At 43.6% G+C, this 27,479-nt stretch overlaps 1 protein-coding gene across 11 annotated transcripts; it reads right to left on the bottom strand.

The window, feature by feature from the left end:
* Positions 1-281: 281 nt before the first annotated feature.
* LOC309327148 (RCC1 and BTB domain-containing protein 2) lies at positions 282-27,430 on the bottom strand. Of its 11 annotated transcripts, none has more exons than XR_014150427.1 (13): positions 26,939-27,425; positions 24,514-24,639; positions 24,025-24,175; positions 22,251-22,417; positions 21,100-21,258; positions 18,522-18,629; positions 16,389-16,531; positions 12,213-12,403; positions 8,000-8,126; positions 7,744-7,883; positions 5,383-5,513; positions 2,328-2,520; positions 282-1,505 (listed from the first exon to the last, which is right to left on the bottom strand). XR_014150427.1 is itself a non-coding variant. In XM_081836239.1 (13 exons), the coding sequence occupies exons 2-12, from the start codon at positions 24,637-24,639 to the stop codon at positions 2,380-2,382; spliced, it is 1,584 nt and encodes a 527-aa protein (XP_081692365.1). In that variant the 5' UTR covers positions 26,939-27,426; the 3' UTR covers positions 282-1,505; positions 2,354-2,379. The 11 variants fall into 11 exon arrangements, 7 of the variants coding, with proteins under 7 accessions (XP_081692365.1, XP_081692366.1, XP_081692362.1 ...); XR_014150428.1 differs by having other exon boundaries at positions 282-831; XM_081836239.1 differs by having other exon boundaries at positions 2,354-2,520; positions 26,939-27,426.
* Positions 27,431-27,479: the final 49 nt, after the last annotated feature.

Below are 27,479 nucleotides of genomic sequence, written 5' to 3'. Positions count from 1 at the left end.
TCATGCTCTGCCAAGCTCTCGCCAGCGCTGGAAAGGAGGGTGGAGGAGCACTCAGCTGGTGAACAGGGGCAGGGAGGGCAAATGCACTAGCTCCTTTGGGTCACTTTCCCATGGTTGCTGGCCAGCCAGCAGGTCCCTTTTTGGCCCTAGAGACACTGGATCTCCAAGGTTGGTCTGGTCAGGGCAGTTGTGGCAGAAGCAGGACCAAGGATCTCTTCATCCTCAGAAAGGGAGAGCTGATGCATTCTGTGGCCACGGGATGTCTTTCCAAGGATCGCAAAAACTCCTTAATTTGGTTTGAATGGCCCACAAGGATGCTGATTTTCAGCAATAAGGATTAAACAAGCAACTTTTATATCTTTATCTTACACAAGGTTTACTTGGCAGTAACACTTGTGTCATGCTGTCACTGGGTTGGGTGGAGTTGTCCTGGTGAGGAAGGCAGGAGCAGTAAGCTCTTCAAGAAGTGGTGGCTCCCCCATTTCCTGCTCTTGCCTGCGCTTTGGTCCCCTTTTGCTCCTTCTACAGTCAGCAGTACTTTCTACAGCAGAACTTGAGCTTGGTGAGTCTGGGGGGGACACCCACTGAGGGAAGAGCTTATCGCTCCTGCCTTCCTCACCAGGACAACTCCCCCCAACCCAGTGACAGCATGACACCCTTACAAATCTACTTTTCAGGTAAATACCAGTTGTACTTTCTACCAATGGGAAGTTTAAAAGCTCTTATAATTTACCTTATAGACTAGAAACACCAATTTTCTTCCCCATTTTTCTTTGCACCCCATTTCACTTTGGTGACAAAGACAAAACAGTACTGTGGCCTTTCTCTGACCTAAAATATGCATCAGATTTTGAAGCAGTTTTCAAGTTCCCACATACATGGAAGAGCTTTAGAAGACTAGTTCTAAAAATACACCTTAGTCAAACACACGAGTATTTTCTACCAGTTTTAACAGTGAAGGAACTAGCTCCTGTTGAGATTTCCCTGTAAGAGCGTGTGACTAGAGAAGGTTAAATTTAGATATCTGAAGCTGTAGAAGTGGGAGTGGAGGAAGAAGAGTTAAGCAAAGTTTAGTAGTTAAGGGGAAGAGCTCAGTGGCCCCCAAGATCTGCAGAATAAATTATACATAATTTATACAGGTTGGCAGAATTTAAAACCAGAGTTAAAAAAGGTAAGTGAACACAATCTCTTCAAAAATCCACTTGTTTTGTCCCCCAGCCAACCTCTTTTCCATAGAGCAGCTCCACTGCTCCTCCTTCTTTTATTAATGTTCTAACATATTAATGTAAACTATTTATCTGTCCTCCATCACCCACCCTTGGGTAGATGGAAGTAGAGAAGTAATTTCTGCTGCAAAAGGCACTCACTGAAAGATGACTTTGTAGCTTGGAGTACAAAAGAGGTTTACGATGCTGCTACCTGCTCCTCTTGCCTCTGAGGATTATAGTGTGTGACAGCCTAGAAATGACAACCACAGCAGAGGCTGGTATAATAACCAAATTTACCTGCAAATGAGGAAAACACCAGTTGCTGCTTGTTTGTTTGTTTTTAAAAAAGGAAAGCAACCTGCAGAAAAAATACTGTCAGTTCTGGTTGCTGAGCGCATCTCAATCCCGGTCATGAGGTTATGTGCCACTGCAGTCTCTTTTGTAGACGGCTGATAATGCTGGAGCTTTTATGACACTTGCTTTTAAGTGGGTTTAGATTTCTGAAAACTAGCCTAGACTTAAACCAGGGAGTAATTTAATTCCTTGTCAAAAGCCCACAAAAGCTTGCACTATTGTTGCAGCAGAGAGACTGATAGAGTGACACCATTTGAATTTCACTTAGGATAATATGTTGCTCTGAAGGGTTCAGCAAACAGTACAGATACAATTTTAGAGAGGTCCGCTGAATTCTACAATACGTGTTTGGAACACAAGCATAGGTTACTTAGTCCCTCAAACTGAAGACGACATGAATTCTGTCCATGCCCAAGCTAAAGCCAAGAGGTGGCATCCTCTGCAAACAGAGTAGAACACGAAGTGAATAGACGAAGTGAAATGTCCTTTCCTAGGTTTTCACCCACCAGAAGTACTAAGAGGGGGAGTTTTCCCTTACTAGAGCAGCACACTGATTCCTGAATGCTGCCAATGCAAACTGCCAAACAGCATTTCTGCAAGGTTTTTCAAAGCTGAACAAGTGACATAAAGGAAGACGCAGCAATATCTTGGAGGCGGGGGAGTGGCTATGAGAGTCCCGCAGCCTTTTTTGCTCCAATGAAGTTAGTGGCTATGTTTTGCGAGCCAAACTACATTCATGAGACGTACTCTTTTTTCAGCACTTACTTCGTGAGTATCCCTTCTGAAAATACCTTGATTTTCTGCAACTGCCCTTCCTTCAGTTTTTAAATGCTCCCACTTGGCTGGCTTTGCTAATGAAGTTCTTCAGAAGGTCATGGTCCATTTCTGCAAAGCCTGATGTCTGAGTAACTACAGTCAAGTGGTTTATGCAAAACCGAAAGCAAAATTCCTCTAATTCCTAGGAAGGAAATAAGTATTACATATGTTAGCGGAAATGGGACCACCCAAAGTGAAGCGACATGGCGGATACATTTTCCAGGCACAGCTGCAGCCCCTGCGCTGACGTTTGCCGAAATTCAAAGTAAACTCTGACAGCAGCTGCCACCCATGGGCTGGTAACTCCAATTGCAGGTCATTCTGTATCAAGTGATCCAGTTTTTTTTACCTCATGGAATTCAATTTTCTTAATATTTTGTACACTTGTTGAATGATCAAAACTAAGTTTAAATCTGAAATTTTATTTTTTTACCTCATCCCAATTTTGAGTTATGCGGGTTTGAAATTTTAAAAAAAGACAATTTTGGCCTTGCCAGACTACCCAAAAACCTTGAAAGCTCAGCCAAGAATTGAGATATTTCAAAACTAAAAATGCCAATCTCTTCAGAACCTTTAATATGTTATTGTCACATGATGGGCTTACTTTAAAATTTAAAGTTAAGATACAAAATTTTAATTTTTAAAAAGTGATTTAAAAATTAATATGATTTAAAAATTGCCAGATATGTATTATTTAATATTTCTAAGAGTTACTTGCAAAATTTCATCTTGGAATCTCAATGGGATCACATTTTAAAAAATATTTTGTACATACATGTCTGCCTTATTGGGTTCTATTTAGGATAAATGGGTTGCCTTGGAGTAAAATATAGCAGAATAAACAAGACTTCAAACTGTAATATCAGTTACTTCAGGAATTTCTTTAGAAAGTTATTTAGTTAAAAGGTACCTGAAAAGCTAGTAAGGATTTTTTTTAAAAAAAAAAAATGTGTTCCAAAGCCGAGTGATAGTTTGCTGTTGCATGATAGAATTAACGCTTTGAAAGAATCCTTGTTGGTACTTCATTTCAAAGAGTCACTGGATCAAAGGACTGCAGAGTTGGAAGAGACCCTGTGGGGCATCTAGTCCAACTGCAATGCCGAAATCTCAATTAAAGCATCTGAGCCCATTAGCACTAAGCCACAGTTCAGCATCTGCAAATGCAGCCAATATTGAAAATAAAGTTGGCTCCAGTAATATGAACCATACTCAGCAACCTGAATAAGAGAAGAAAAAGCATTTGAAAAGAAATTGTTACAATAGAACTATGAAGGCTGGATCCTGGCCACCCAGGAGCTGAACTCTTCCTGCTAAAAGGCAGGAGAGAAGTGAGTTTCTCTGACTGTCCCTTCCCCCAGAAGTCGGGGGGGGGGCATTCAGTACAGCAAAGAAGGTCGAGCTGGGAGCAGCAGGAAGAAGGGGGAATGGGTGAAAATTGCCTCCATGCAGAAGGAAGGAACTTGCTCCTCTCTGTAAATGGAAGGAGTCCATCCATCCCTTAGTTAAGGAGAGTAAATATAGATCCAACCCTTGCTTTTTTAGAATCATCACTTAAAGTTCTTCAATAATAATGTACCATGCACCATGAATACACAAAAACAGCTCTCACAAAGGGAGTGTTCAAGATATTTTAAAGTGTACAAGTTCTGCTGAAAATGCAACTTTGTGGCTGAGCTACGGATTTTGTTTATTTTTTTCCTTTACTCGATATAGTATATTTCAGTGCAGACAATCTGTTGTGGTGGCTATGAACAGAAAGGGCAGGTCACTAGTGCCTGGTCCCATGAAGACATCCACGATAGCAAGTCTAGAAGGCAGAGGGGAAGGGGAAAGTCTGCAGCTCTCTTTGGATAGCTATTTGATAACTTGTAAACCCTTCATGGATCACTGCCTTGCTGTGGCGAAGGGGCTTGAATAACTCAGAGAAGCTATGAGCTATGCCGTGCAGGGCCACCCAAGATGGACAGGTCGTAGTGGAGAGTTTTGACCAAACGTGATCCACCTGGAGCAGGAACTGGCAAGCCACTCCAGTATCCCTGCCAAGAAAACTCCATGGACAAACTCGAAGCTACAAACATGAGTCTGACCAAACTGCGGGAGGCAGTGGAAGACAGGAGTGCCTGGCATGCTCTGGTCCAGGAGGTCACGAAGAGTCGGACACGACTAAATGACTAAACAACAACAAACCAGAAAAAACTGTGACCTTCAGATTTATATTTGTGCTGTACTTTCAAATGTTCAAACTTCTTTGCATCCTGTGTCTTGTCATCCTTAGAACAGCCAAGGAAGATAGGCCAGGAGTATTCTCTATAGATGGGAAGCCGAGGCTCAGAAAATGGCCCTTTGCCCCTGGCAGGACGCAGATAAGTGTGCCCTGCTGGAAGGGGGCTGCCATCTGACTGGGGAGAGGAGTGCAGTGGTTTGTGGGTACCTGTACCAACCAGGAGGTAGGACTCATAGGCAGGAGAAGCTTCAGAGCTGGAGGAAGAACAGGCAATTGCTCCCTGCCCAGAACCAGGAGAGGATGGAAGGGGGGAGGACAGAGGGGTCTTCGTGCAGGTGCCAGCTATGTGTGCACAGGCTGTGGGGAGAAGGGGCAGAACCTGGTGGAGGCAGAGTGCTCTGCAGTTGCTGCAACTGCTCCATAGAGTCCAGACCTGGGAACAGCTGCCTAGACACTAGAGACATGTGCTTAGGCATCCCGAGCTGTAGAGGCGACTAAAGAGTTAGCTCTGCCATGTGTATTCCTTGGACTGGGAAGCACCCCTGACAGCCACCTGGAAGGTATATTACAAAAGCAAAATTCAAACTGGGCCCCTCCTGATTCATAATCATCATTTAAATTTTAATAATAATAATCTTATTATTTATGCCCCGCCCATCTGGCGGGGTTTCCCAGCTTAGTCTCTTAGTTACCAGATTATTTCCAATACCAAGGGGTCTCAAACATCACAAGCATCTCTGCAGGAAACTATTAAGCCTCATTGGTAAGCCTCATTCCTACCTTTGCTTCATACTTGACTGCGGCAGAAAGAAGGGCGATTGCATTCTCCTCAGAAATTCCCTGCTTGATTGTTTGCTGGCAAAGCTTTTTCAGTCTATTTTCTCGGTAGAAGGTTGCGAGGTCCAGGAGACCTGCCAGGAGAAAAGAGGGGGCAGGGGATATACGTGGCCACACAGGTTAGAAGGAAAGGAAACATTTAAGAGTTCATATTTTCAGTGGCACACAAACATTTAGGGATGTTTTGCATATACAACATGCTTGCTATTTGCATTCCACAATTTTAACTCATCCCTATTTTTCTAAGGTTTCCCTGAAACAGAAACTCTGGATCTTAATATAACTGCCCAGAAGGGGAATAAGGCAGGAAAAATGCATTCACTATAGTCCTGTATTTCATGGATCAAAATTGGTAGACCACAGCTTTATAGCTTAACAAGCTGCACGGTTGCTTCTTGGGGGCACTATTTAACATGCTTCCAGTTTCCCACTGGATCGGGAATCCTGGTTGTCCAGGCATTCAGCTGAATGTGCAACAGTTGCCCCCTTCAGACCTTCCTACTCAGTGGGTGAAGACCTGAGGTTGCAGCCAGGACAAGCTTGGCTTGGTCTGCCTGTGATCAGTCAGGACTGAGCAACCCCCATCCTGATTCCTGAGGCCCTAAGAGCCTGTAGTAGAAAAAGTAAGGCGGACTATATGTGTTATGAAAGCAACCATTTCCTCATTCCCTTTTCTTCACACTGACTTTCGTGACAATGGCCTGCACTTCCCACCCCAAACAGAGTCTGGCAACTGCTATGGACTGCATGTTCCCGTTATATAAATTCTTTGTTGTGGGGAGTTATGTGATGTAATGCTTATGCAGTGTTCCTTTTTGAAAATGAAAAGGGAAATAATTGAGATTTCACTTCTTCTTTTACGGAAGATGTGAAATACTATTGGGTCTTCAATGTCAAAGGTCATATTATCAATTGAGCAATTATGCTGAACGCCAGCATAACTGTGATAATTTTTTATCAAAACTGCAGCCTGGGGAGAAGCAGTGATTTAATTTTGCTCAAGTATGCAAATGGTACATTAGGAAAATTAGGGATGCTGAAAATAATCAAATAGGGGCAAAGCCTCTTAGATTACCTGCAGGTTAGTTGAGCAGTGCCCCTGGGGCTCCTCCTGCCACCACCTGGGGCAGGTGGCCCTCTGGCTCCCTCATCTGGAGGGCAGGAATTCTGTACTGCTAAAGCTAATAAAGATAAGGCTACTTAAGGTCTACTGCTCAGCTCCTTCCAATAAGCCAGGATCACTTGCTTAGAGAACTTTAAAACAAGACTGGACATTTGTTAAAAGCAAAACCAGAATTCACACCCTGTTTTATTGGGGGAAAATACCACGGGTGACCAGATTATCATCAGGCAATTGCTCTTTCTGCCATGTCCCGCTTACATCACATAAAATCCAATCAGATATATCTTGAAAGGCTGTATGAGTGCTGAACTAAGGGGGCCTCCAAAGGAATCCAACAAAGGTTTTGCTTATTTTATCATTTATTCAAAATGTCCTGTGACACCTACAGGTCTATCCAACTACATGCACACAAAATTATAATTTACCCACTTTACCGCTAATTAAGGCCTTTCTCAAAGGCTACAAGCTGGACAAATACATGCTGATTGCTCCAGTGCATTGACTCATAAATGCATCCAATGTACTGACCCATGAATTCTCAAATACACAGTAAGGATGCTGCATGCTGGAAGTGGAAAGTTAGTGCAGCAGATTCCATTCTGAAATTCAATGTACAGGCATCCTACCACTTGCCTGGGGGCCCCATGTGCATAACTGAAATCATGTGAAGAAATCATGTAAAAAGCTTCCAAACCCTCTTTTTTCCTGCTCACTAGCTCTCTCCCACTCTCTCCCCAATCCAGACTACAATATCTGGAGTTGAAGGTCTGGGGCTGGCAGCTGCTGCGCTACCCCATGCATCAGCTGTTAGGCGGGGAAGTTAAGCAGCTGTAAAAAGCCCTGCTGCGCCTCAGGTCTCTTCAGGGCTTCCTCTGTCTTCACTGATGCCCTCTTCCAGCTCCAGCTACAAGGACTCTCTAGCTCTCTCACACCATTTCCAAGTTTAAATTAAATTATTTCCCAATGCCACGTGTATACATGATGGTGCACAAATTGATCGCACATAAGTGGGGGGACACCTATATAAACAAATGAATAATCAGAATAAAAAAGGGCTGTTCTCAAAATATATGAAGTATTAAAGAGTATCACATGCTTTTCAATACATTCAACTACTTTACATTTTAAGCCTGCTGAAATGAACTTCAGCTCTTCTAAATGAACCCATTTCTTCCAATTACCTACTGCATCTTCAGGAGGAAGACTGATGCTGTCCGTGTACAGGTATTCTAGAAAGGCTCGGTAAACGGGATAGGAGAATTCACTTATTTCTATAATTTCATCGTTATTGTTGTTTAGTACTGAACGGAAGTGCTCACACCTGAAGAATTACATACAAAAGGAAAATAAGTTACGTCACTGGCAAGCAGCTTGATTCTGGTTGTAAAACAGAACAACAAAAAGGGAGAAAAAAGGGTGGGAATATTAGTTCCATACCTAATTTTGAGAAGGACTTTATGAACATGAATGTATTTTCCATCCACTTGAAATCTCACATCTGCATTATCTGGACTGTCAAATTCCTTCTTTATTGACTGAGCTACTGTTAAGTGGTCATCAGGCTCTAAACAAGACACCAATGAATACATTTAAAACCCACTGCCTCTCCCTTCGGCCCTCTCTTCACATGAACCAATGCAAAAGAAGCAGGCAAGAGCATTTCAAGGAAAGGGAAACTGACAATCATGCACGCAACCAGGGGAGAGAGGGGACAGCCTTTCAGCCATTCTTCTCTTTAGAACATGACACCCGGCCTGGCCACATCGGGAGTTCTTTGCGTAACAGGAATTGTCTATCTTGGCTTGTGACCGAGTGGTAACCACATCCTCATTTGTCACATAAGCTACTGAAGTTCCCACAGTTTACACCCAGGCCCCAACCTAAAAAGCTGAAGAGCAGAATGGAGCAGACTCCAGCACAACCAGGGGTCTAAGGCCCCCACCCCCAGCCAGGGGCAGGCAGTTAAGGGACCAAGGACCTGCAGGGCAGTTCCTCCAGCTCTGCCGCCAGCTCTGAGCCCTGGCTGAGCTGAATACCAGCTATGATGGATCTGATTATAAATACAAAACCAACGTGCTAACACAGAACAGCATTGAGCAAAGAAGGAAAGCGACTCCATCCCTTGTGGGGGTTATGGCCCTCATCTGTTGCCTTGGATTTAAACTGCAAGCCCACATTGCTCTGAGCTCCGCCCCCGCCCCCCAATTTTTCAATTTGATGTCACTCACAAACTACCATTATGGTTTTTCCCCCTACCCCTTGGGCTCTGGGTAGTTAGCAGAAGACAGTGCAAGAATTTCAAGGGTGGAGTTTCAGGTTTGGAGCTTGCCTGGTATAAGCTAGAGGAAAAAGCATAGTGGCAGTTTAAATCGAAGGTGACGGCCATGGGAGAAAAATAACCGTGTATTGCTGTGAGCCCCTCCATCATAGGCTCAAGTTGTGTGTGTGTGTGTGTGTGTGTGTGCGCGCGCGCTAATAAACCATGTATCTTAAAGACACCACAGTCTCTTCTGTGCCTCATTTCTACAAACACAGGCTAAGTGGCAGGACTCTTGGAATGCCGCAGTGCTGTGGAGTCTGGGGTACCATGTAACACTCGTTCTCTGGATGGTGTTGACCAAAGGTCAATCACAACCGGGGTGGGGTGGGGTGGAGAGAGAGCAGTTCAGAAACCGGGAAGAACCTTTTGAAGCACCCCTTGCCCCAAAGCTGCCTTGGCTAAGTGCCTGCTCTAAGTAGAAGGAGCAGCACCAGTATCTGCCCCACACAGTTTTAGCATTCAAGGAAAATGTGCTTGAGGTACCTGCAGCCACTGAGGGGCAAAGGGAGCTGCTTAGCCTCAAATGAAATAGCCATGCAGCCTCCAAACCACCTAGAAAACATAGAATGGGACACCCTTCCCCACAAAGCTATGGGGTGAAACAATATCAACAGTTTAAACAAAAAAAATGGCCCATAGCTATGGGGGCAAGGAAAGGTTTCCCCCATCTCTTAATCTTTTTTAAAAATAATTTTTATTAACCAGCCAATCAAATCAAATCAAATCACATCACATAAATTCCGAATTACAAAGCCGAATTTTAAATTTTGTTGAGGGGACCCATATTTCAAGATCCGAAGATCTCTTTATCTAGGTGGCTCAGAGCCTGCAAAGCCCCACTCCTGGTACTCTTTATGCCAGTGTTATGGGTGAAAGAAAAAGGAAATCAAACAGCATGAAATGTCAGCAAATGGATTTTTCTGAAAACAGTCTAATTTTAAACAGAAAGCTGGAACTTAAGAAACAGGAGGGATGTCCCTGGGGGGGGGGAGGTCTACCTGCTCAGGAGATTTGCTGTGCTGACATTGTCTCAGCTTGTTAAAGGTAAGGTAAAGGACCCCTGGACAGTTAAGCCCAGTCAAAGCCGGCGATGGGGTTGCGGCGCTCATCTCACTTTCAGGCCAAGGAAGCCGGCGTTTGTCCACAGACAGCTTTCCGGGTCATGTGGCCAGCAGGACTAAACTGCTTCTGGTGCAACAGAACACCGTGAAGGAAACCAGAGTGCACGGAAACACTGTTTAACTTCCTGCTACAGCAATACCTATTTATCTACTTGCACGGATATGCTTTTGAACTGCTAGGTTGGCAGAAGCTGGGACACAGCAATGGGAGCTCACCCCATCATGCGGATTTGAACCGCCAACCTTCTGATTGGCAATTGGTGGAACCTCCAATAAGGGACATGGGTGGCTCTGTGGTCTAAACCTCGGCCTCTACAGAGGCTTCCCCAAGAGAGTCAGAGGCATTCTGCCTGAGGCAGGTTCCAGGCACCATCTGGTGGCCTGTGTTCATAACTGTTTTACTCAAAATGGTGCCTGCTTTGTTGCATACCCAGAGATTGGTGGGTCATTGAGGGAGCAGTTTCACTTTGGGCAGCAAGGCCAAGACTGTCTGATGTGGAGGGCAATCGAGTGGGACTGGCAATAAATTCCTCCTTGCAGCTACAGCAACTTGACTGTCCCAAATGTTAGCTCACCAGTCTAGGAAGATGAAGCAAAGAGGCATTTGCCAACTGCTACCACGGAATATGCCCATTTTCTTAAGGACCTGGCAGCATTTGCTGCTGCCACAAGTCTTACGGGTTGATCCTTTCTAAGATGGAGTTATTGGGACAGGGAGAAAAGGAGGCAAAGTAAAAAGGGAAAGCTGCACCAGGGAGCTGGGCAAATAAACATGTGCTTTTTTTAAAACAAAGGAAAAGCAAAGAGGAGAGCAGTAAAAGACAGAAGGCTAAACTAGGCTAAAGAGAAGAGGAGACAGAAATAGGAGGCAGAATGAGCTGAGCTTGTAGGAGAATCGGTGGAGAATCAGCAGACCCTGAGCGAAGGCAGGAAACAAACTGAGAGACCGACAGGAATTTTAGGATTGCATTTCCTGCCTTCTGAGCAGTAGGAGGCATCTGTGTATGCAACACATATATTGTTTTTCAAGCTGACCTCAATCAGTTCACAAAATATTTTTACAATGATAAGGATTACTTTTTAAAAATTACAACAAAATGGGAAAAGCAAAAGCGCTTGTGACTGCTTCTCTTGGGGCAGGATGGTTCTGCAGAAGCGCTGTGGGAGCTGGCCGGTGACAGTTCACCAAGCTGCTTGTCTTTCTTTTCTACTTCCGGTTGGAACTTTGGTTAAAACGTAGTGGGAAGCTAACCATATCCCAGGATATTCTGTTTCTCACTCTGACTGATGAGGTCACTGCAGACATACGGTGCCATATGAAGGGAGCAGCAGATCGGACGGAAGAGGCAACCTGCCAGAGCTGACATACTGCAGGTGGGCAGGGCTACCAGCAAAAGGGGGCAGGCCAACTAATGTAAATTTTACTGATGCACAGGAGGCTAATTTCTACACACACTGACACCCCACCTCTGTCCTCCAGCCAGGCACACTAGAGTGCAGGGACATATTCCAGCCAGGCAGGAAAACTCCAGGACAGCCTTTCTCACCTCGGGCCCCAAGATGTTCTTGAATGGCATAATCCCTGACTGGCCATGCTGCTAGGAATGATGGGGGTTGTAGTCCAACAACACACAGGGACCCAGGGTTGAGGAAGGCGGCTCTAGGACGATGTGCAGAGAGCGGGGTGGCCTGGGGGGAATCCCAGGAGTCTGGGATTGTGCATTTTGGCCCCAGGCTCCCTACTCCTGGCCTACGGCTGAGCTTCTTGCAAATTCTCCTTTGTGGTTCTGCAGTTGCTCAGACCTGCAACACAGTTAGGGAAGGGCTTTCCACAGCTCTCAGAATTGTCAGGCCTGTGCCATTCAGATGCTTTCCAACTGCTATCATAGCAGCGGTGTTTGGAGCTTTCCTCTCCTCCTGGGAAGATTTAAGAGCACATTCAGCAGAACACCAGACGGAAAGGAGCCTTCAGCAGTCCAAGTTAAGGGGGCAGATGCCCCTTAGGACCAATATGGCAGAAGGCCTGCCTTTCACCTAAAGAGAAGCCATGTCAGAGGAGATAGAGCCAACCCTGACAAGGACTTGGGGCTTATTTCTTCCACCAAGCTGTGATCCAAACTATACCACTGAAAAGAATGCTATTTACATATCTTCAAGAACTAAGTAAGATACAGCAACGCAAACAGAAAAAAAATTGTCTGAAGCTCACCCACTGAGAGGAGACGCCAAGTCACTGCAGGAGTAGCAAAACAAGCAAACACATCATCCGTGCAGACAAAGTGGGTGAGATGCGGCAGAGTGAGAGACTGTCCCCGGCACTGACCCCACATGTACACTTGGCCACCCTGGGTTTTAGCAGCAGAAGTGTGAGCAGAGTGACATGCAGCAATCTCTACGACTCTATATTTAAAAGCAAACGTAAAAAAACAACACAGTGGCATAAGGACAACATGCAGTGACAAAGCTCAGAAGTCCTAGCTGCAGGTGGCCATTGTTCCAGGACCACTTCGGTGGATAAAATGCATATTTGTAACCTAACGGCCTTTCCTATCCCTTGCCTCGACTGTAATTCTGATGGCTAGACTTGCATTTCTAGGCACATTTATCAGTTATAAACAAACTCTCTTTAGACTCTTTGGTCAGGCTGCATAAACACTGCACATTGCTTTTAGCAATTCTTGTTTTTATCTGTAAGCAACCTTTAGCCCTGTCAGGGGAAAAAGTGGGGTATAAATAAATATATAGTAAGAATAGTAAGAATCCTAGGAACAGTAGTTTGTTAAGGGTGCTGGGAAGTATTATTATTATTATTATTATTATTATTATTATTATTATTATTTATTATTTCTACCCCACCCATCTGGCTGGGTTTCCCCAGCCACTCTGGGTGGCTCCCAACCAAATATCAAAAAAATGATACAGCATTAAACACTAAAAACTTCCCTAAACAGGGCTGCCTTCAGGTGTCTTCTAGAAGTCGGGATAGTTATTCTCTTGACATTTGATGGGAGGGGGTTCCACAGAGCAGGGGCCACTACCGAGAAGGCCCTCTGCCTGGTTACCTGTAACCTCACTTCTCACAGTGAGGGAACCACCAGAAGGCCCTCGAAGCTGGACTCAGTGTCCAGGCTGGATGATGGGGTGGAGACACTCCTTCAGGTATACAGGACCGAGGCCGTTTAGCTTTGTGAGGGGTAAACTACAGTTCCCAGAATCTTTTTTTTTTGTTTGTTTTTGCGGGAGGCAGGTCATGTGCTATAAATTTTTTATGTGCTCTTCTGTGCCCAACTCGTATGTTTTCTAGGACCTATAAAGCATTTCAGTAGTCCTGGCTTCCACTGTTCCTGGGTCCTCAAAGTCTACAGCTATTATGGTGTTTGCTCCTCCCTCTCCCTGGCAGTGGGATACCACACCCTGTTGCTTGCAGGAATTGCCTTAAGGAATCAGGTACTCTGTAATCTGCCATTCTCAAGAAAGCACGACACACCTCTGCCTCTCAAATAAAAAGGTCTAGTCTCCATTCAAACATAACATGACACCAGATTGTGTTAGGCCAAATTAACACTTTAGTTGTTTGAGCTTCCAAACAGACAATACTCAAACCATGTTTTCAATATTTTTATATGCTTTTATTTCACAACTGAGGACTGTACTTCATAATTTCATGAAGTCATTCGTCTCCATGGTGCAGGAACCTCTTTATGCAAAACAATTGCCCTGTTTTTTTTTAATGGACTTTGAACTCAGACATAGCAAACCAGCCAGTACTACAACTTCAAGCTATGATTTCAGATTCTAGGTTGTCAGCTTCATACAAACCACAGTTTGTGGGCAAACATGAATTCTCTCTTTCTTTTTTTAAATAATATGAATTAAAGTTTCAAAAAAGTTACAAGAAAAAAAGAAAAAAATACAAAATACAAAAAAGTAAAAAACAATTAAAAACAAATCAACCTTTCCATATCTTGACTTTCATTTACTTGTTTCCCTGACCTCCTCACACCTCCCTTTTTTGTATTCTAGTTCAATTAGTTATTTCAGCAAATCCTTTCCATTTTTGCTTTTATCTTAATAATTTATCTTAATATATTATAACTTTACATTCTCACCTGTTAACAATCCATCTTTAAATACTCCTTTATAACATTACTGCTAAAACCACATAACTTCATTCCAACATCCTTCTAACATTCCTTAATTTTACAATATTTCTGTAAATAGTCTTTAAGGGCAAACATGAATTCAGGCAATGAGAAACCATGGTCTATCCTGATGGCAACAAGTTCAGGCACTGCCAACTACAGTTAGGGCACAGCAACAAGTTTGGAAAATTTCCCTTCTGTTTTTAATGAATTGCAGGTTGTTGTTTTCTCTAAACCTGACATATGACACACACACACACATAGCCTTTCTGCCAAATCATGCTTTGTTTTAAAGAAGCCAACTTTAAATCATGGGTTATGAAGACAGCAGAGGTAGACAGCCTGGAGGAGCTGTGCTGCTCACCTGACCTCACTCTGGCTGAACTGCTGCTGCATACCAGGACAGGGACAGGTGAAGCAGTGGCAAGGAGGCTGGACTGATACTGACAGTGTGCTTGTACCACACTGACCTCACCCCCCATGGGCCTCCTCCATCCCAAGATGCAGCAGTGTCTTAGCCCCAGGGAGGTCAGGCGAGTGATGCAACCCACCCAGTGATGCCATCTGAGACTATAAGAGAGAAGAAGAGAAGAAGAGGAGTTTGGATTTGATATCCCGCCTTTCACTCCCCTTCAGGTGTCTCAAAGCGGCTAACATTCTCCTTTCCCTTCCTCCCCGACAACAAACACTCTGTGAGTGGGGCTGAGAGACTTCAGAAAAGTGTGACTGGCCCAAGGTCACCCAGCAGCTGCATGTGGAGGAGCGGAGACTCAAACCCAATTCCCCAGATTACAAGACTACTGCTCTTAACCACTACACCACACTGGCTCTCACAGAGCTTATTTCAATACCATAAACCAATTGGAGATTTTTTACAATCAAGCACTGCATAAATTTTATGAAATAAATACCGTATTGGTACTTATTTTTTCAAATTCCAACTGTGAAAAGTTAAAGTGCGACTTAAATTCACGACCTTACAAAAATTGGCTGAAACAGACATGCCGTGAACACCCACCCCCTTAACTCTAACTCCGGCTGGAGCCCTGGCAAGCAGGGGTGGCAGGTGGCTGGCTGGTGGCTGCCATTTCCCGCCTCTGCTGACTTGGGGGGGGGGTGCCCAGGAGTGGCAGGCGGTGGGATGGCAAGTGCCGACAGGGGCTGCCACAGCAGTGCCCACCATGCAGTTCCCCTCTGCCTGCCCCGCCACTGTTAATGGAGCAGGGGGGTGCCTGTCTGGTGCCAGGAGCGGTGGGATTATCAGCAGCGGGGCAGGCAAAGGAGGAATGCATGGTGGCGGCGCAGCAGCTCCCGCCGTCCCACCCCACCTGCCGTGGTTTGAGGTGTCTCTCCTTGTCCAGCTGGCCCCCGCTGCTGTTTCTTTTTCTTTCCAGTTTTTAATTGGATTTTAAAGGTGCGGCTTATTTGCAGGTGTGGCTTATATTATATTTGTCTACACAAACCACAGCACACCTGCCTGAAAGCAAAACATCACTCTCCTGGATGTGATTATAAAAGCATACAGCAAGTGCCCAAAGGCATCTGATAACTGTGATCCGTATCCAAGTACAAATTGAGATCTCATTTGTTAAATACGGTATTAGAAGCAAATTATGGAAAAAGGAAAGTCTCCAGCCAACACCTCTTGTCTGGGTTTACCAAGCACCTCACATTTCCAACAGGCAAACTGCTTCTTCTCTATTGCAGAACAGCATTGGGAAGGGGGATTGGCAAGCAACCGGGAAGCATATCTTTGCAGAAAAGGGAACTGTTGGGGATTCCCCTGCCCACTGCTTCTCTTCTGCAGATGTCTCCACCTCATTCTGGCAGGGAAGCAGAGAAGGAGCAGCCAGTGTTTGGAAATGGGAAGTGGACTAGTAATGCGTAGTCCTAGCTTGATAAGTTGTAAGTGCAGCTCTAATATCCACACTCTTAAAGCCTTGCACTTCTCATACTGGGAAACAACAGCTTAAAAGCACACACACACACAAAACTACTGTTTCCAAGAAAGACAGAACATGATACTGCCATTTCCAGCTACCAAGTTGCTCTTTCCCAATTATTCTCTTATTGCCAAAGCACCTTTGTATAGATCTATAGGCTTTATATTCAGAAATGTAAACAGTCTAATAATTTTACTATCTTCCTTACTTATGGATAATGTCTATGGGGAAAAAATCCCCCAGTTGCTGCAGTACAGGCTACAAATTCTGCTTATTGCATGATTATTAGCAGGATCCTACCTGTCTTTATCCACAGGAACAGGTGCAGGATAGGACTGGTTCCCTCTATTCCCAGTGCCTAACTGGCCATAGGAATTTGCTCCCCAGGCATACAGCTGACCTTCGTCCGTTAGCACTAAGGTATGTGCATAGCCACAGGCAACCTAGAAAAGAAAAGCACCTAAAATAATTTTTATTCTTACATTTTTGCATTTTGCATCCAAGAAGATTTATTAAAGCTTTTAAAAACATTTCTGGAGAAGTATTTATTTAAAAAACCAAATGCAAAAGACAGTTGAATCATTTATCACCATTCAAGATTCACAAACAGAATTTGAGAAGCTCATCTCTCTTGGATTTTGTGAGAAATACTGAAATACCAGCTTCCAACATATCATAGAGTCTTTTGTCTGCATGTGGCAGGACATAGAGTGTATACAGATTGACACTTAGGCAATGTGTAAATTCAGAACTGACAGGAGGCTATCATGACCTTATGCAGGATTAGGAAGAGCCAAGGAAACAGGAAAAGGCAGAAGGTGGGCTATCTCAAACCAGTTGTCCCTGCAATCACAACACATCTACAAATACTCAGTTAAGTGTCTTGGGCCAGCATTGCTCAGATTAACTTACATTATGGAACAGGTAAAAAAAACAAAACTGAAATAAGGCTAATTCATCCCAAGTTATTGGGAAATAAGTCTTTTCTCATTGAAATTTAGGTTTCTTTTTTATTACACTAATGAATGGGACATTTGCAGCTTGCAAAAGTCTCCCCAGCTTCCCCCTCCCCACAAAACCCTTCACTCAAGGATGTGTGTGAGTCTTTTTATTTCTGCAGGAGAGAAGGGAAGGCTGAGAGGAGATATGCTAGCCACCTTCCAATATTTGAAGGGCTGTCACAAGGAAGATGGAACAAGCTCGTTCTCTGCTGCTCTGGAGAGTAGGACCCAAACCAATGGCTTCAAGTTACATGAAAGGAGATTCTGACTAAAGATCAGGAAGAATTTTATGACACTAAGAGCTACACTACCTAATTGAACCTTGTTCCTCCACATATCCACTTCCCCATACATGCCCACTTGACAACTTCTGCCTGCAGAACGGACCCTGTACCAGGTGCCACACACTATTCATTCAGCACTTGTAAGAAATGAGTCTTTTAGCATGGCAGCACCCACCCTTTGGAACTCTGTCTATTGACACCTGTCAGGTATCTGCATTGTACTCTACCCAGACATGTAGACTTGTGTTTTAATCTGTTTTGAGCTTGACCGTTGATTCTGGGGATGCTCCCATTTTCAGCTGTCTCATGTTGAATACTTGCCCAGTCCCTAATACAGTGGTGCCTCGCAAGACAAAATTAATCCGTTCCGTGAGGCTCTTCGTATAGCGGTTTTTTCGTCTTGCGAAGCAAGCCCATTGACAGCTTAGCGGATTAGCGCTATTAGCGGTTTAGCGGGTTTTAGCGGATCAGCTGATAAGCGGCTTAGGGCTTAGGAAAAGGGGGGGAAAGGGGGAAAAACCCCGCAGGAACTCGCAAGACATTTTCGTCTTGCGAAGCAAGCCCATAGGGAAATTCGTTTTGCGAAGCGCCTCCAAAACAGAAAACCCTTTTGTCTAGCGGGTTTTCCGTCTTGCAAGGCGTTCGTCTTGCGGGGCACCACTGTATTTACCCATCTAGAAAATCCATTTCAGGATAATGGCACTGTACTGATAACTCAAGTCACTTTCGACAGTATCTCTGATAAAACTTTAATTTCTTTGACGATATAAGATAGTGCAGAGTGCTCCTTTTCGAAACTCCAGTTAAGCAGACTCTCTTCCAAATACTTTGCTCATTCTCTGTCTCCCACACACCAGTTCAGCCCATCAAAAGCCAATCAGCACTAAATGTCAACTGAGCATGGCTCACAGAGCTATTTTTGGGGTCCTTCCCCCTTTGAATGTTTTTCCTAAATATATTTTGGGCTTCTGTAAACCTGCAGCTTCCCCCAGGCATGTTGCCACCTTCCCTCCTGTATGGGATAGCGCTGTTTTGGCTGCATCAGTATCCACACTTGGGAGGATAGGCTTGCTATCAGTATATAAGATGAAATACATAGCCCAGTAGGGTAAGCTTTTAACCAAGGCCTGGCAACAAACAAAACCTACCCGCTGCACACGGATGCCTTGCAGAGCTGCTATTCTGCAAGGTGTTGGTTGATTGCCACTATTGCCCAATCCAAGCTGACCATTGCCATTGTATCCCCAGACGTAAACCTTAGAAAGGAAGATAATTCCAGTTAGTTTGCAGGAATAAGAGTAAAGAAGAGGGAAAACAGGAGTCCCCTATAATCTTTGTGTAATTCACTATGACACTTTTTTGAGGGGGGAAAACCCCTTTAGTTTCCTTAAGCGTTAGAACCAGTTCTGTACTCCATGGGACCTTAGCATTCACCTGAGAAGCATCTAACAAGAAAAGATCCTGCCCAGTCCAATATATCTATGTGTACAGGGGTGATGAAATGACCTGCTTGATCAGGGAAACATCTGAATGCCCCAATTTGCTTGGGTAGCTGCTGCCTTAGTATTAGGTTAGACACACACTAGCTAGACTTCTCAGGTTGCAGAGGCAGCGCTGTCCAATGGTTTCCTGCATTTGCCCCTAAACTGATCCCATGAGCAGCTAAAGCCCCTGGCTTTTCTTTTCATCTCACTTCTAATTTGTATGCCACCTTTCTATAAGGCAGGTTATAAGCTGTAGAAATAACAACAACAAAATATACATCAAAAATCACAATCCATATAACAATCCAATCCAATGCAAATGAGCCATGATAAAGAATATGACCTTAAAATAAATAACATATAAAATAAAGCAATATGCAATGATCCATTTAGGGTATATTACACTATTAAATTTACTCCCTACATATCAGCAAATAATAATCAAACAGAAATGCACTCTCAAACAATAACAATAAATCATTACTAGACTATAATCAATAAAAATAAAAGCGAAGTCAGAAAAATTAGAATACTACAATGCATAAATGACTACGTAAAAAGATCAAACTAAAGCAACAAAGTCACATAGCTTATAAAAGTAACCGGTCCCTTGGTCCACACCCAGTTCCTGGTTCAGAACGTTTGGCGAGTCTCCCAGGGGGTCTCAAGGAAGGAAAAAGGACACTGCTCCGCTCACAGTTCTTATTCCAGACTCTGCCCACTTCCCCTTCAGCAGCTTTCAACTTATCATGCCCTTTAATGCTTATGTGTTGTGGATGGGAAATTACCTGAGGAATTGCCCCCAAACTAGACCTAAACAAAATCTGCAATTTTAGGACTCCCTTTCACCCACAAATTTGATTTTTAGGGCAAAGAGGATGATGGCCAGGGGTGGCATTTCCTCTACTTTACCATGCAGGCAGCAGTGGAGGGGTGGCACTCAACCATGCGCTGTTACAATGGTTCCATCAGCGCAAGCATTTCTTGCCAGACAGAACAATCTCCGCTCCCTCCCTCCATATGTTGACGTGACACATGGACCCCAGAGCTGATTTGGAGGAGCGAATGTGTGGTGCCAGGAGGTGGGGAAGCCTCACCCTTTTAGTGGGACTCATTGTGCTGCCTCCAGCTGCTGCAACTATTTTGTTGGATCTGGCCCACAGAGTAAATGAAGACATGGGGAGGTGGATTTGCAGTTATTAAAAGCTCAAGGGAACAAAAAAGCCTTGACTAACTTGGACACTCAGAAAAGACCCAGTCAGAGAGGTTCCCTTGGAAGAATATTTCAAAGTTGTGACAGAAGGTAGCCCAAATCTATGTAGCTACCAATCTGGTACTGACAAACATCCTATCCCCCAGTTTAACCATTGAAATCTGTTTTCTGGATTCAACTTTCAGCCTGTTGACAGTCTCTAGACAGCTGTTAACAGACTTCATGAGGAGCATAAAAAATAGAGCTGCACTTTGTCCATATACAGACCTAACACTCCAAACTTCCAATACAGAATTGCTCCTTTGATCCATTTTGTCACCTAAGGTGAAATGGTAAAGGTGACAGAAGCAGCTTCCGGTGAGATCTCACCAGAAGCTGTCATTGTGTGATTCTGCTACCTGAGATTCTGCTACCTGAGATGGCTGCTTCAGTTCACCTCATGGGCAGACTGGCCTGCCATCTGCACTGCCTCTTGGGCACCTCCAATGCAGAGTCTCTAATAACTGAGATTGGTGCTTCCTTGTGAAGATGGGGGCAGAGCATTCTGACAGCTCTGCCGCACAACCATACTGCAACATGCTTGCACTACCTAGCATCGGGGAAGGAGAATGGATACCCAATTATCTTCACTGGGGCCTCTCCTCAGACCTTCTGAAATACTCTTCTTTGCAGAACAATAGACTTTCATTCAAATGCTTTGTAAGAGGAGGCACAGAGGACAAGAAGGACTCACAAGCTTCTATGCTCAAAACTGTGCCCAGCTTGGAGGGAGGAGTTTACCCTGGTGAAATCAGAAATTGAGCCTTAATGACAGGAGGAAGCACTATTCTGAATGTTAAGAGACAGTTGTTCTCCAGACACCAGGAGAGAATATTCGGTCAGAATCTATCTAACCAGATTTATTATAATTAAAGATCTGCCTTAATTAGCAGCATTGTCTACTGTAGGGAGACACAGTCAACAACTTAAACCACAAGATTACACACCATAAAGAAAAACGGCCTTTTTAATTCTGAAGAAATCTCTTACCTCGCCATTTTCTACCACTGCCATTGAGCACATCTGGCCACAAGCAATGTTAATTGCAATCTTGCTTTGTAAGCAGCTAGTGACTCTCCGTGGAATTGGCTGGTTGGCTGTTGAGCCAGATCCAACTTGCCCTGAATTGTTGTAGCCCCATGTATAAACCTGTAAAGAAACAAACTATATTATATGGTTATAATCCCATATTGAGAGAAATGCCAGGTCCATTTAATTCAATGGTAAAGGTAAAGGGACCCCTGACAGTTAGGTCCAGTTGTCGACGACTCTGGGATTGAGGTGCTCATCTCACTTTACTGGCCAAGGGAGCCAGCGTACAGCTTCCAGGTCATGTGGCCAGCATGACTAAGCCCTTCTGGCGAACCAGAGCAGCGCACGGAAACACCGTTTACCTTCCCGCCAGAGCAATACCTATTTATCTACTTGCACTTCGTTGCTGGGTTGGCAGGAGCAGGGACCGAGCAACGGGAGCTCACCCCGTCGCAGGGATTTGAACCGCAGACCTTCTGATCAGCAAGCCCTAGGCTCTGTGGTTTAACCTACAGAGGTTTAACTACCCTTAGTTCAATGGTACTTACTTCCAATAAACATGTTTAAGATTACACTTATGTCAAAGACAAATGCTAAATTAAAATCTCAGTTGATTTAGGCCAATGGAAATTTTTGTGACTCAAAATTTTCTGGAAAATTCATGTCACTGATAGGTCTGTGAAGACATCATCCCAAAAGCAAACAAACAGAAGCAAATATTATTTGGAAGTTACATCTCAAAAAGAGTTCTTTCTTTTCTGGGTTCTTGATACTAGATAAGATTGCCTCTTGTTTGTGGAAACAGTTACTAGGACAGCAGTGTGAGTATTCATGTATCTGAGCTAGTATCCCAGCATATCTGGGATAATATAGTACATTTAAAAACAACACACAACCCCTTGTCTAACCTCAGAAACTAAGGAAAGAGACATTATTTTTGCAGTGGTTATGTAGCCCAAAAGTAGCCCAATGTAGCCCAGTGAACTTTCAGATGGCTATCAGCATACAATTTACACCCCAGTTTTATCCAATCCAGAGGGCTTGCCCCTTTTTGTTTCAGATATAAAATTCCAAAGTTACTTGAACAAGATTCTGATAGATTTTCTTACCTCTCCATCAGATGTTAAAACCATTGAATGATGTGAGCCACAGGCAACTTCAACCACTTTTTTGTTTAACAAGTTGGTGGAGATTTGGCAAGGAACTAAACTATGGTTGGTTGTTCCATTGCCCAGTTGACTATAAGCATTATGTCCCCACGTATATACTTCTCCTTCTACAATATAAAAAGAAAATAACTTTGAAAACATTACAAGCTATCTTTTTCCCAACTAAAGAGAAAAAATAAACAATGGCTGAAGCTTTTTGTTCCATATATTGTCCTCTGCTGTGATTTAACCACTATGTAGACCCTGATGTTGGGAAAGAAGGAGGGCACAAGGAGAAGGGGACGACAGAGGACGAGATGGTTGGATAGTGTTCTCGAAGCTACCAGCATGAGTTTGACCAAACTGCGGAAGGCAGTGGAAGACAGGAGTGCCTGGCGTGCTCTGGTCCAGGGGGTCATGAAGAGTCGGACACAACTAAACAACAACAACACATAGAACATGATTAAGGGCAAATGTCAATTTAAGCATTAGCAAGCATTAATGGAGACAATAATGGTTCAAAAAAGTAAAAGGGATGGGTTGTGCTCTATTAGCAATCCATATATTGTCAAGCCTTCAAATGAAACCATTTAAATCTTGAGGAGAATGTGCGAAGTTATATAACCCCCTCCTCTTTTTGGCAAAGTAAAATCTCCATGCTTACTATGCATCTCAAAGTATAATATTCTCTCCTACTGGAACTTTATCCTGCAAGGGGACACATGAGACAGATCTTTTAGGTTTAGTGTTGCAATCTCTCATTGCTTAAAAAAAAGGGGGGGAAAGACCCCAATCAGCTATCCCATTTATCTCTACAGTGCATTGATCCAGATTCACATCCTCTCTACGACCCAACCTTGTAGAACTGAATCAACAGGGAAAGGCCTGCTGAAACAAGTTCGGTCTGGGATTGGAGGCAGCAACTACAAAAAGCTTTTCAACTTTGCTTTAGTCGTTTAATTGTGTCCGACTCTTCATGACCCCATGGACCAGAGCATGCCAGGCACTCCTGTCTTCCACTGCCTCCCGCAGTTTGGTCAAACTCATGTTTGTTGCTTCGAGAACACTGTCCAACCATCTCGTCCTCTGTCGTCCCCTTCTCCTTGTGCCCTCAATCTTTCCCAACATCAGGGTCTTTTCCAGGGAGTCTTCTCTTCTCATAAGGTGGCTAAAGTATTGGAGCCTCAGCTTCAGGATCTGTCCTTCCAGTGAGCACTCAGGGCTGATTTCCTTCAGAATGGATAGGTTTCATCTTCTTGCAGTTCATGAGAAACGTGCCCCATAGCCTTTACAGGCTTGAGAGTACTGAATCAAGAACACAGAAAGTGTAACATGGATATATTCTAAGAGTTAGGAAAGCCTTGCTCTTTCCTTAGTGTTTCTACATGTTGTCTCTTGGTGTTTCTGAATCTGAGCTTGGCTTCACCAGCAAAATATGACTGTTCCTTCATTATCTGCTTTTGAATCTCTAATAGTGAAAACATTATTAACAGATCATTTTCATTTATTATCATAAGAGTCCCAAGATCTGGACCATCCAGGTGGTAACACAAGTATTCCCATGAAAAAATAAGGAACTAGACTCAATAATCACCCCAGAATTGAAAACTTAATATGTTCTTCCTTATCAGTGTAAAGAGTAGATACTGCTTTTCTCTTACAGTTAAAAATTAAATATCCCTGTCAAAGTAGACTAATAGAGTAGACTAACCACACTGAAAAGCACACAACATACCAGTGGTAGCAGCAACAACATGGGGGCCACTTCCATAGCTGAGGCAGGCTAGTTTTTTGCCACATAAAGTATCTAACCTTCGAGGTTCAATGCTGCTCTGTGTGTCACCGATTCCCAAACAACCACTGCAGTTAGTGCCAAGCGCAAAAACCTGTCACACAGTGATACTGTTAGTACAGAAAATATTTACTATCATAGCATTTCAGACTGAAAGTTTAATAAAATAGTTACAGTTTTTTAAGATTTTGTCAGATATTTTAATCAGAACTATATCTTTGTTAAAGAAAATCAGAATTCTGCAGCGAGGATAACTATTTTGGCACAGTAAAAAATTGTGCAAGGCAAGTTGACATCCACTCCTTGTGTACCATTTACTGTGCTTGCAATCGCCTTGAAGTTCTGTGTCCTGGAAGTCTTAATCCAATGCGTGCTTAGACAAACATGATGTAGAAGCAAACAGTTATTAATTGTTATATCTGCAAAAGTTACCTCATCATTTTCAGTTGCATAAAGTACTTCATTGCCTGCACTGCCAAATACACAGGCCTGGCGAATTAACTTCAACTCCTCTTGAGAGCGGAGAGCAAATATTGGCCATTTCCCAACATCCAACATCTGTTCCAATAAAAACAATATATTGTAGATTGGTCTATATAGGTTAAATGCTTCTTTTCATACTGTTTTTTTTAAAAATCACCACAAGTATTACATTGTTTTGAAACAGTTGTCCTGTCCATTTCACTAAAGATAAATGTGAATATAAACTAAGTAAGAAAAGGCAACCGAATGACAAATGAAAAACAAATAGGACAGCAAATTATGAACCTAATCCCAACTACACATATCACTTTAAAACTACTTCTTCCCACTTTATATTTTTTTAAATACATGTATCTGCTATAGTGTTACCTCAGTTGTTGAACGCTTCGGAAGCCAAACGTTTTGATTTTCGAACACCGAAAACCCGGAAGTGAATGCTTCTGTTTTTGAACACGCCTCAGAAGTCGAACGGCTTCCGAGGTGCATTTCTCCATTTTCTCAATGGAATTTGCCAACCGCCCATTGCGCCTCGGTTGCTGAACATTTTGGATGTTGAACGGTCTTCTGAAACGGATTACGTTCAACAACCGAGGTTCCACTGTATTATGATCTGTAGGTTCTCCTTTAGCAACACAGTAGCACCTCGGGTTACGAACTTAATTTGTTCTTAACCCGAAACCATTCTTAACTTTTGCTAATTAATTAATTACACTAATTAGCTTTCGCTGATGGGGCCTCCTGTTGCTGCTGTGCCACTGCTGCGTGATTTCCATTCTCATCCTGGGGCAAAGTTCTCAACTCGAGGCACTACTTCCGGGTTAGCGGAGTTTGCAACCTGAAGTGTTTGTAACCCAAAGCGTTTGTAACCCGAGGTATCACGGTACATACTTTGTCCACATAATCAACTCCTTGGGAGCCAGCTCCTGTTTATTGCATGTCAGTCACCACACACAGAGAAAAGCATTCATTTTCAACCCTACAAAACGTCACAACACTTTATTGCAGGGCAGTCCAACCCACAGCCCATTGAATGAGGTTCTTATAAGCACATTGCACATAATTTAGAGTTCCTTTTTGAGCTGAGCAGAAGATTCACAAAACAGAGACTGAAGTCTGGGTTTTTTGTTGCCAGAGTTCTGTTGGGACTGCAGCAGCACAAATATACTTAGAGATCGTTTCTCTCGTGGACTCCCTGTTATGTAGGCATACTAGAGACCAAATTGCTATGGCCTGTGAAGGATGGCATTTCCCCTCTTCCCCTTTCTAGCACAGTGTTGTATAACAACCAAGGTTCCTTGTATATGACTCACACCACAGTAGACTTCACTCATGGCTCCGTGACGGGTGGTTTCTTGGCAATTTTCATCTTTGAATCCAGGGAGGCTCAGCTAAGTACCGAGAGCCTTGGCTTGAGGTTTGCGTCACGGCATCCATCCTGCACTGAGGCAGCCTTTGGGAGGGGGAAGGGGGAATGGATGTCCCAAGCTGCCTGTTCTCTTCACGCTTCTGCTGCTCAGACTCCATCCTCTGGCTCCTTCTCATTCCAAGGGTCCTAGTTGCACTGCACACAACTAAGTATAGCTGTCGCATGTCCTTCGCAGCCACAAGGGGCAGCTGACAGTGCAGCTTAAAAAAAAAGGCAGGCAGGCAAGTTGGCTGTTTGGGCTCACACAGACGTTCAGGCTGCTTCTCGAACGCCATGTACCATAGTGTACCATGTATGTTATAGGCACACAGGCTGCAATCCGAGGCACCATTACTCTGGAGTAAGAACCACTGGAATAAATGGGACTTACTCTGGAGGAAATGTGCACAAGTTCAATAAGTAACCTTTACAACAAGGAGAAGGAATCTGTGGCCCTCCAAATGTTGATGCTCTGTCACCCCTACCTATGGTCTGTGCTTGTTGTGGAAGTTGGGGGGTTTAGGTTGGATGAGGCAAGGGGTGAGCTGCAGGCCACACTGTCCACAGCGCCCTTGATGGGGGGCGTGTGTGTGAAGTTAACTGTGGGGCAGCTGCCACTGCTGCTGGTTCCCCTTCTAGCCTTTCCATAATGGCCACATGTACAGTGGTGGCACCGGTGATCCTATGAGGAGGGGAGAATGGGGAGGTGGCTCATAGCCTTCTACAATAATGTTTGCATAATATTTTGTGTAATAAATTAATATATTAAATGTGTTTTAATGATATATTTTAAAATTAAATATATTAATAATGTATATTCAATACTATTTATTGCAAACACTTTAATCTATGATATGGAAATTTAATTCAGTTCAGTTTGTGGCTCACAGGTTCTGTGTCACAGAACTCTTGCAGGCCACTTGGTCTGGGGTTGGACCACCCGGCTTTGCTGTGAAGAACCAATCTTACCTTTTCAACATCAACAAGTCTTAGTTTAGCTCATTTAGAGATGAAAGTCTATGCCATTTCTGTAGCCTAGAAAAATAAGAGGAAGAGGTGATTAGGGCAATCTCTGAAGCTCTGTCTGACAACATCTCAAGATTAAAGCCACCATCTGGGACATTTTCCCCATTATAGCTGTGAACAATCCCCTGTGCATGTAGTTTTTGAAATGCTGTTTTTAAAGTCCATACAGGACTGTGGCTTTATGCAGCAAACATATTTCCAGTGTTCCAGTGTTCTCTCAATGAATGCTCTGTGCACCATCAGATAACTAATTGGCTGTAGTTCTTTAGTGCACAACCAGTGCCTCTCAGCAGATGCATGAACATCTTAAACAGTTCTGATGTTCATAGACATAATGAGCAGACCCATCAAAATTCCTCTCTATCCTGCCCATCTCCAAGAGCTCAGACTGGCTTACAGTTGACACAAACCAGCAACTCTAAGAACAAACAAAAGCTGAAATATTACTTATAATATTTCTTATTATAAAACTTATAAAACTTAT

This window comes from Podarcis erhardii (genome assembly GCF_964252035.2).
Source record: "Podarcis erhardii genome assembly, chromosome: 1".
NCBI classification, from domain to species: Eukaryota; Metazoa; Chordata; class Lepidosauria; order Squamata; family Lacertidae; genus Podarcis; species Podarcis erhardii.
Note: the sequence above shows the minus strand (reverse complement) of the source record. Positions and strands in the feature narration are given on the sequence as shown.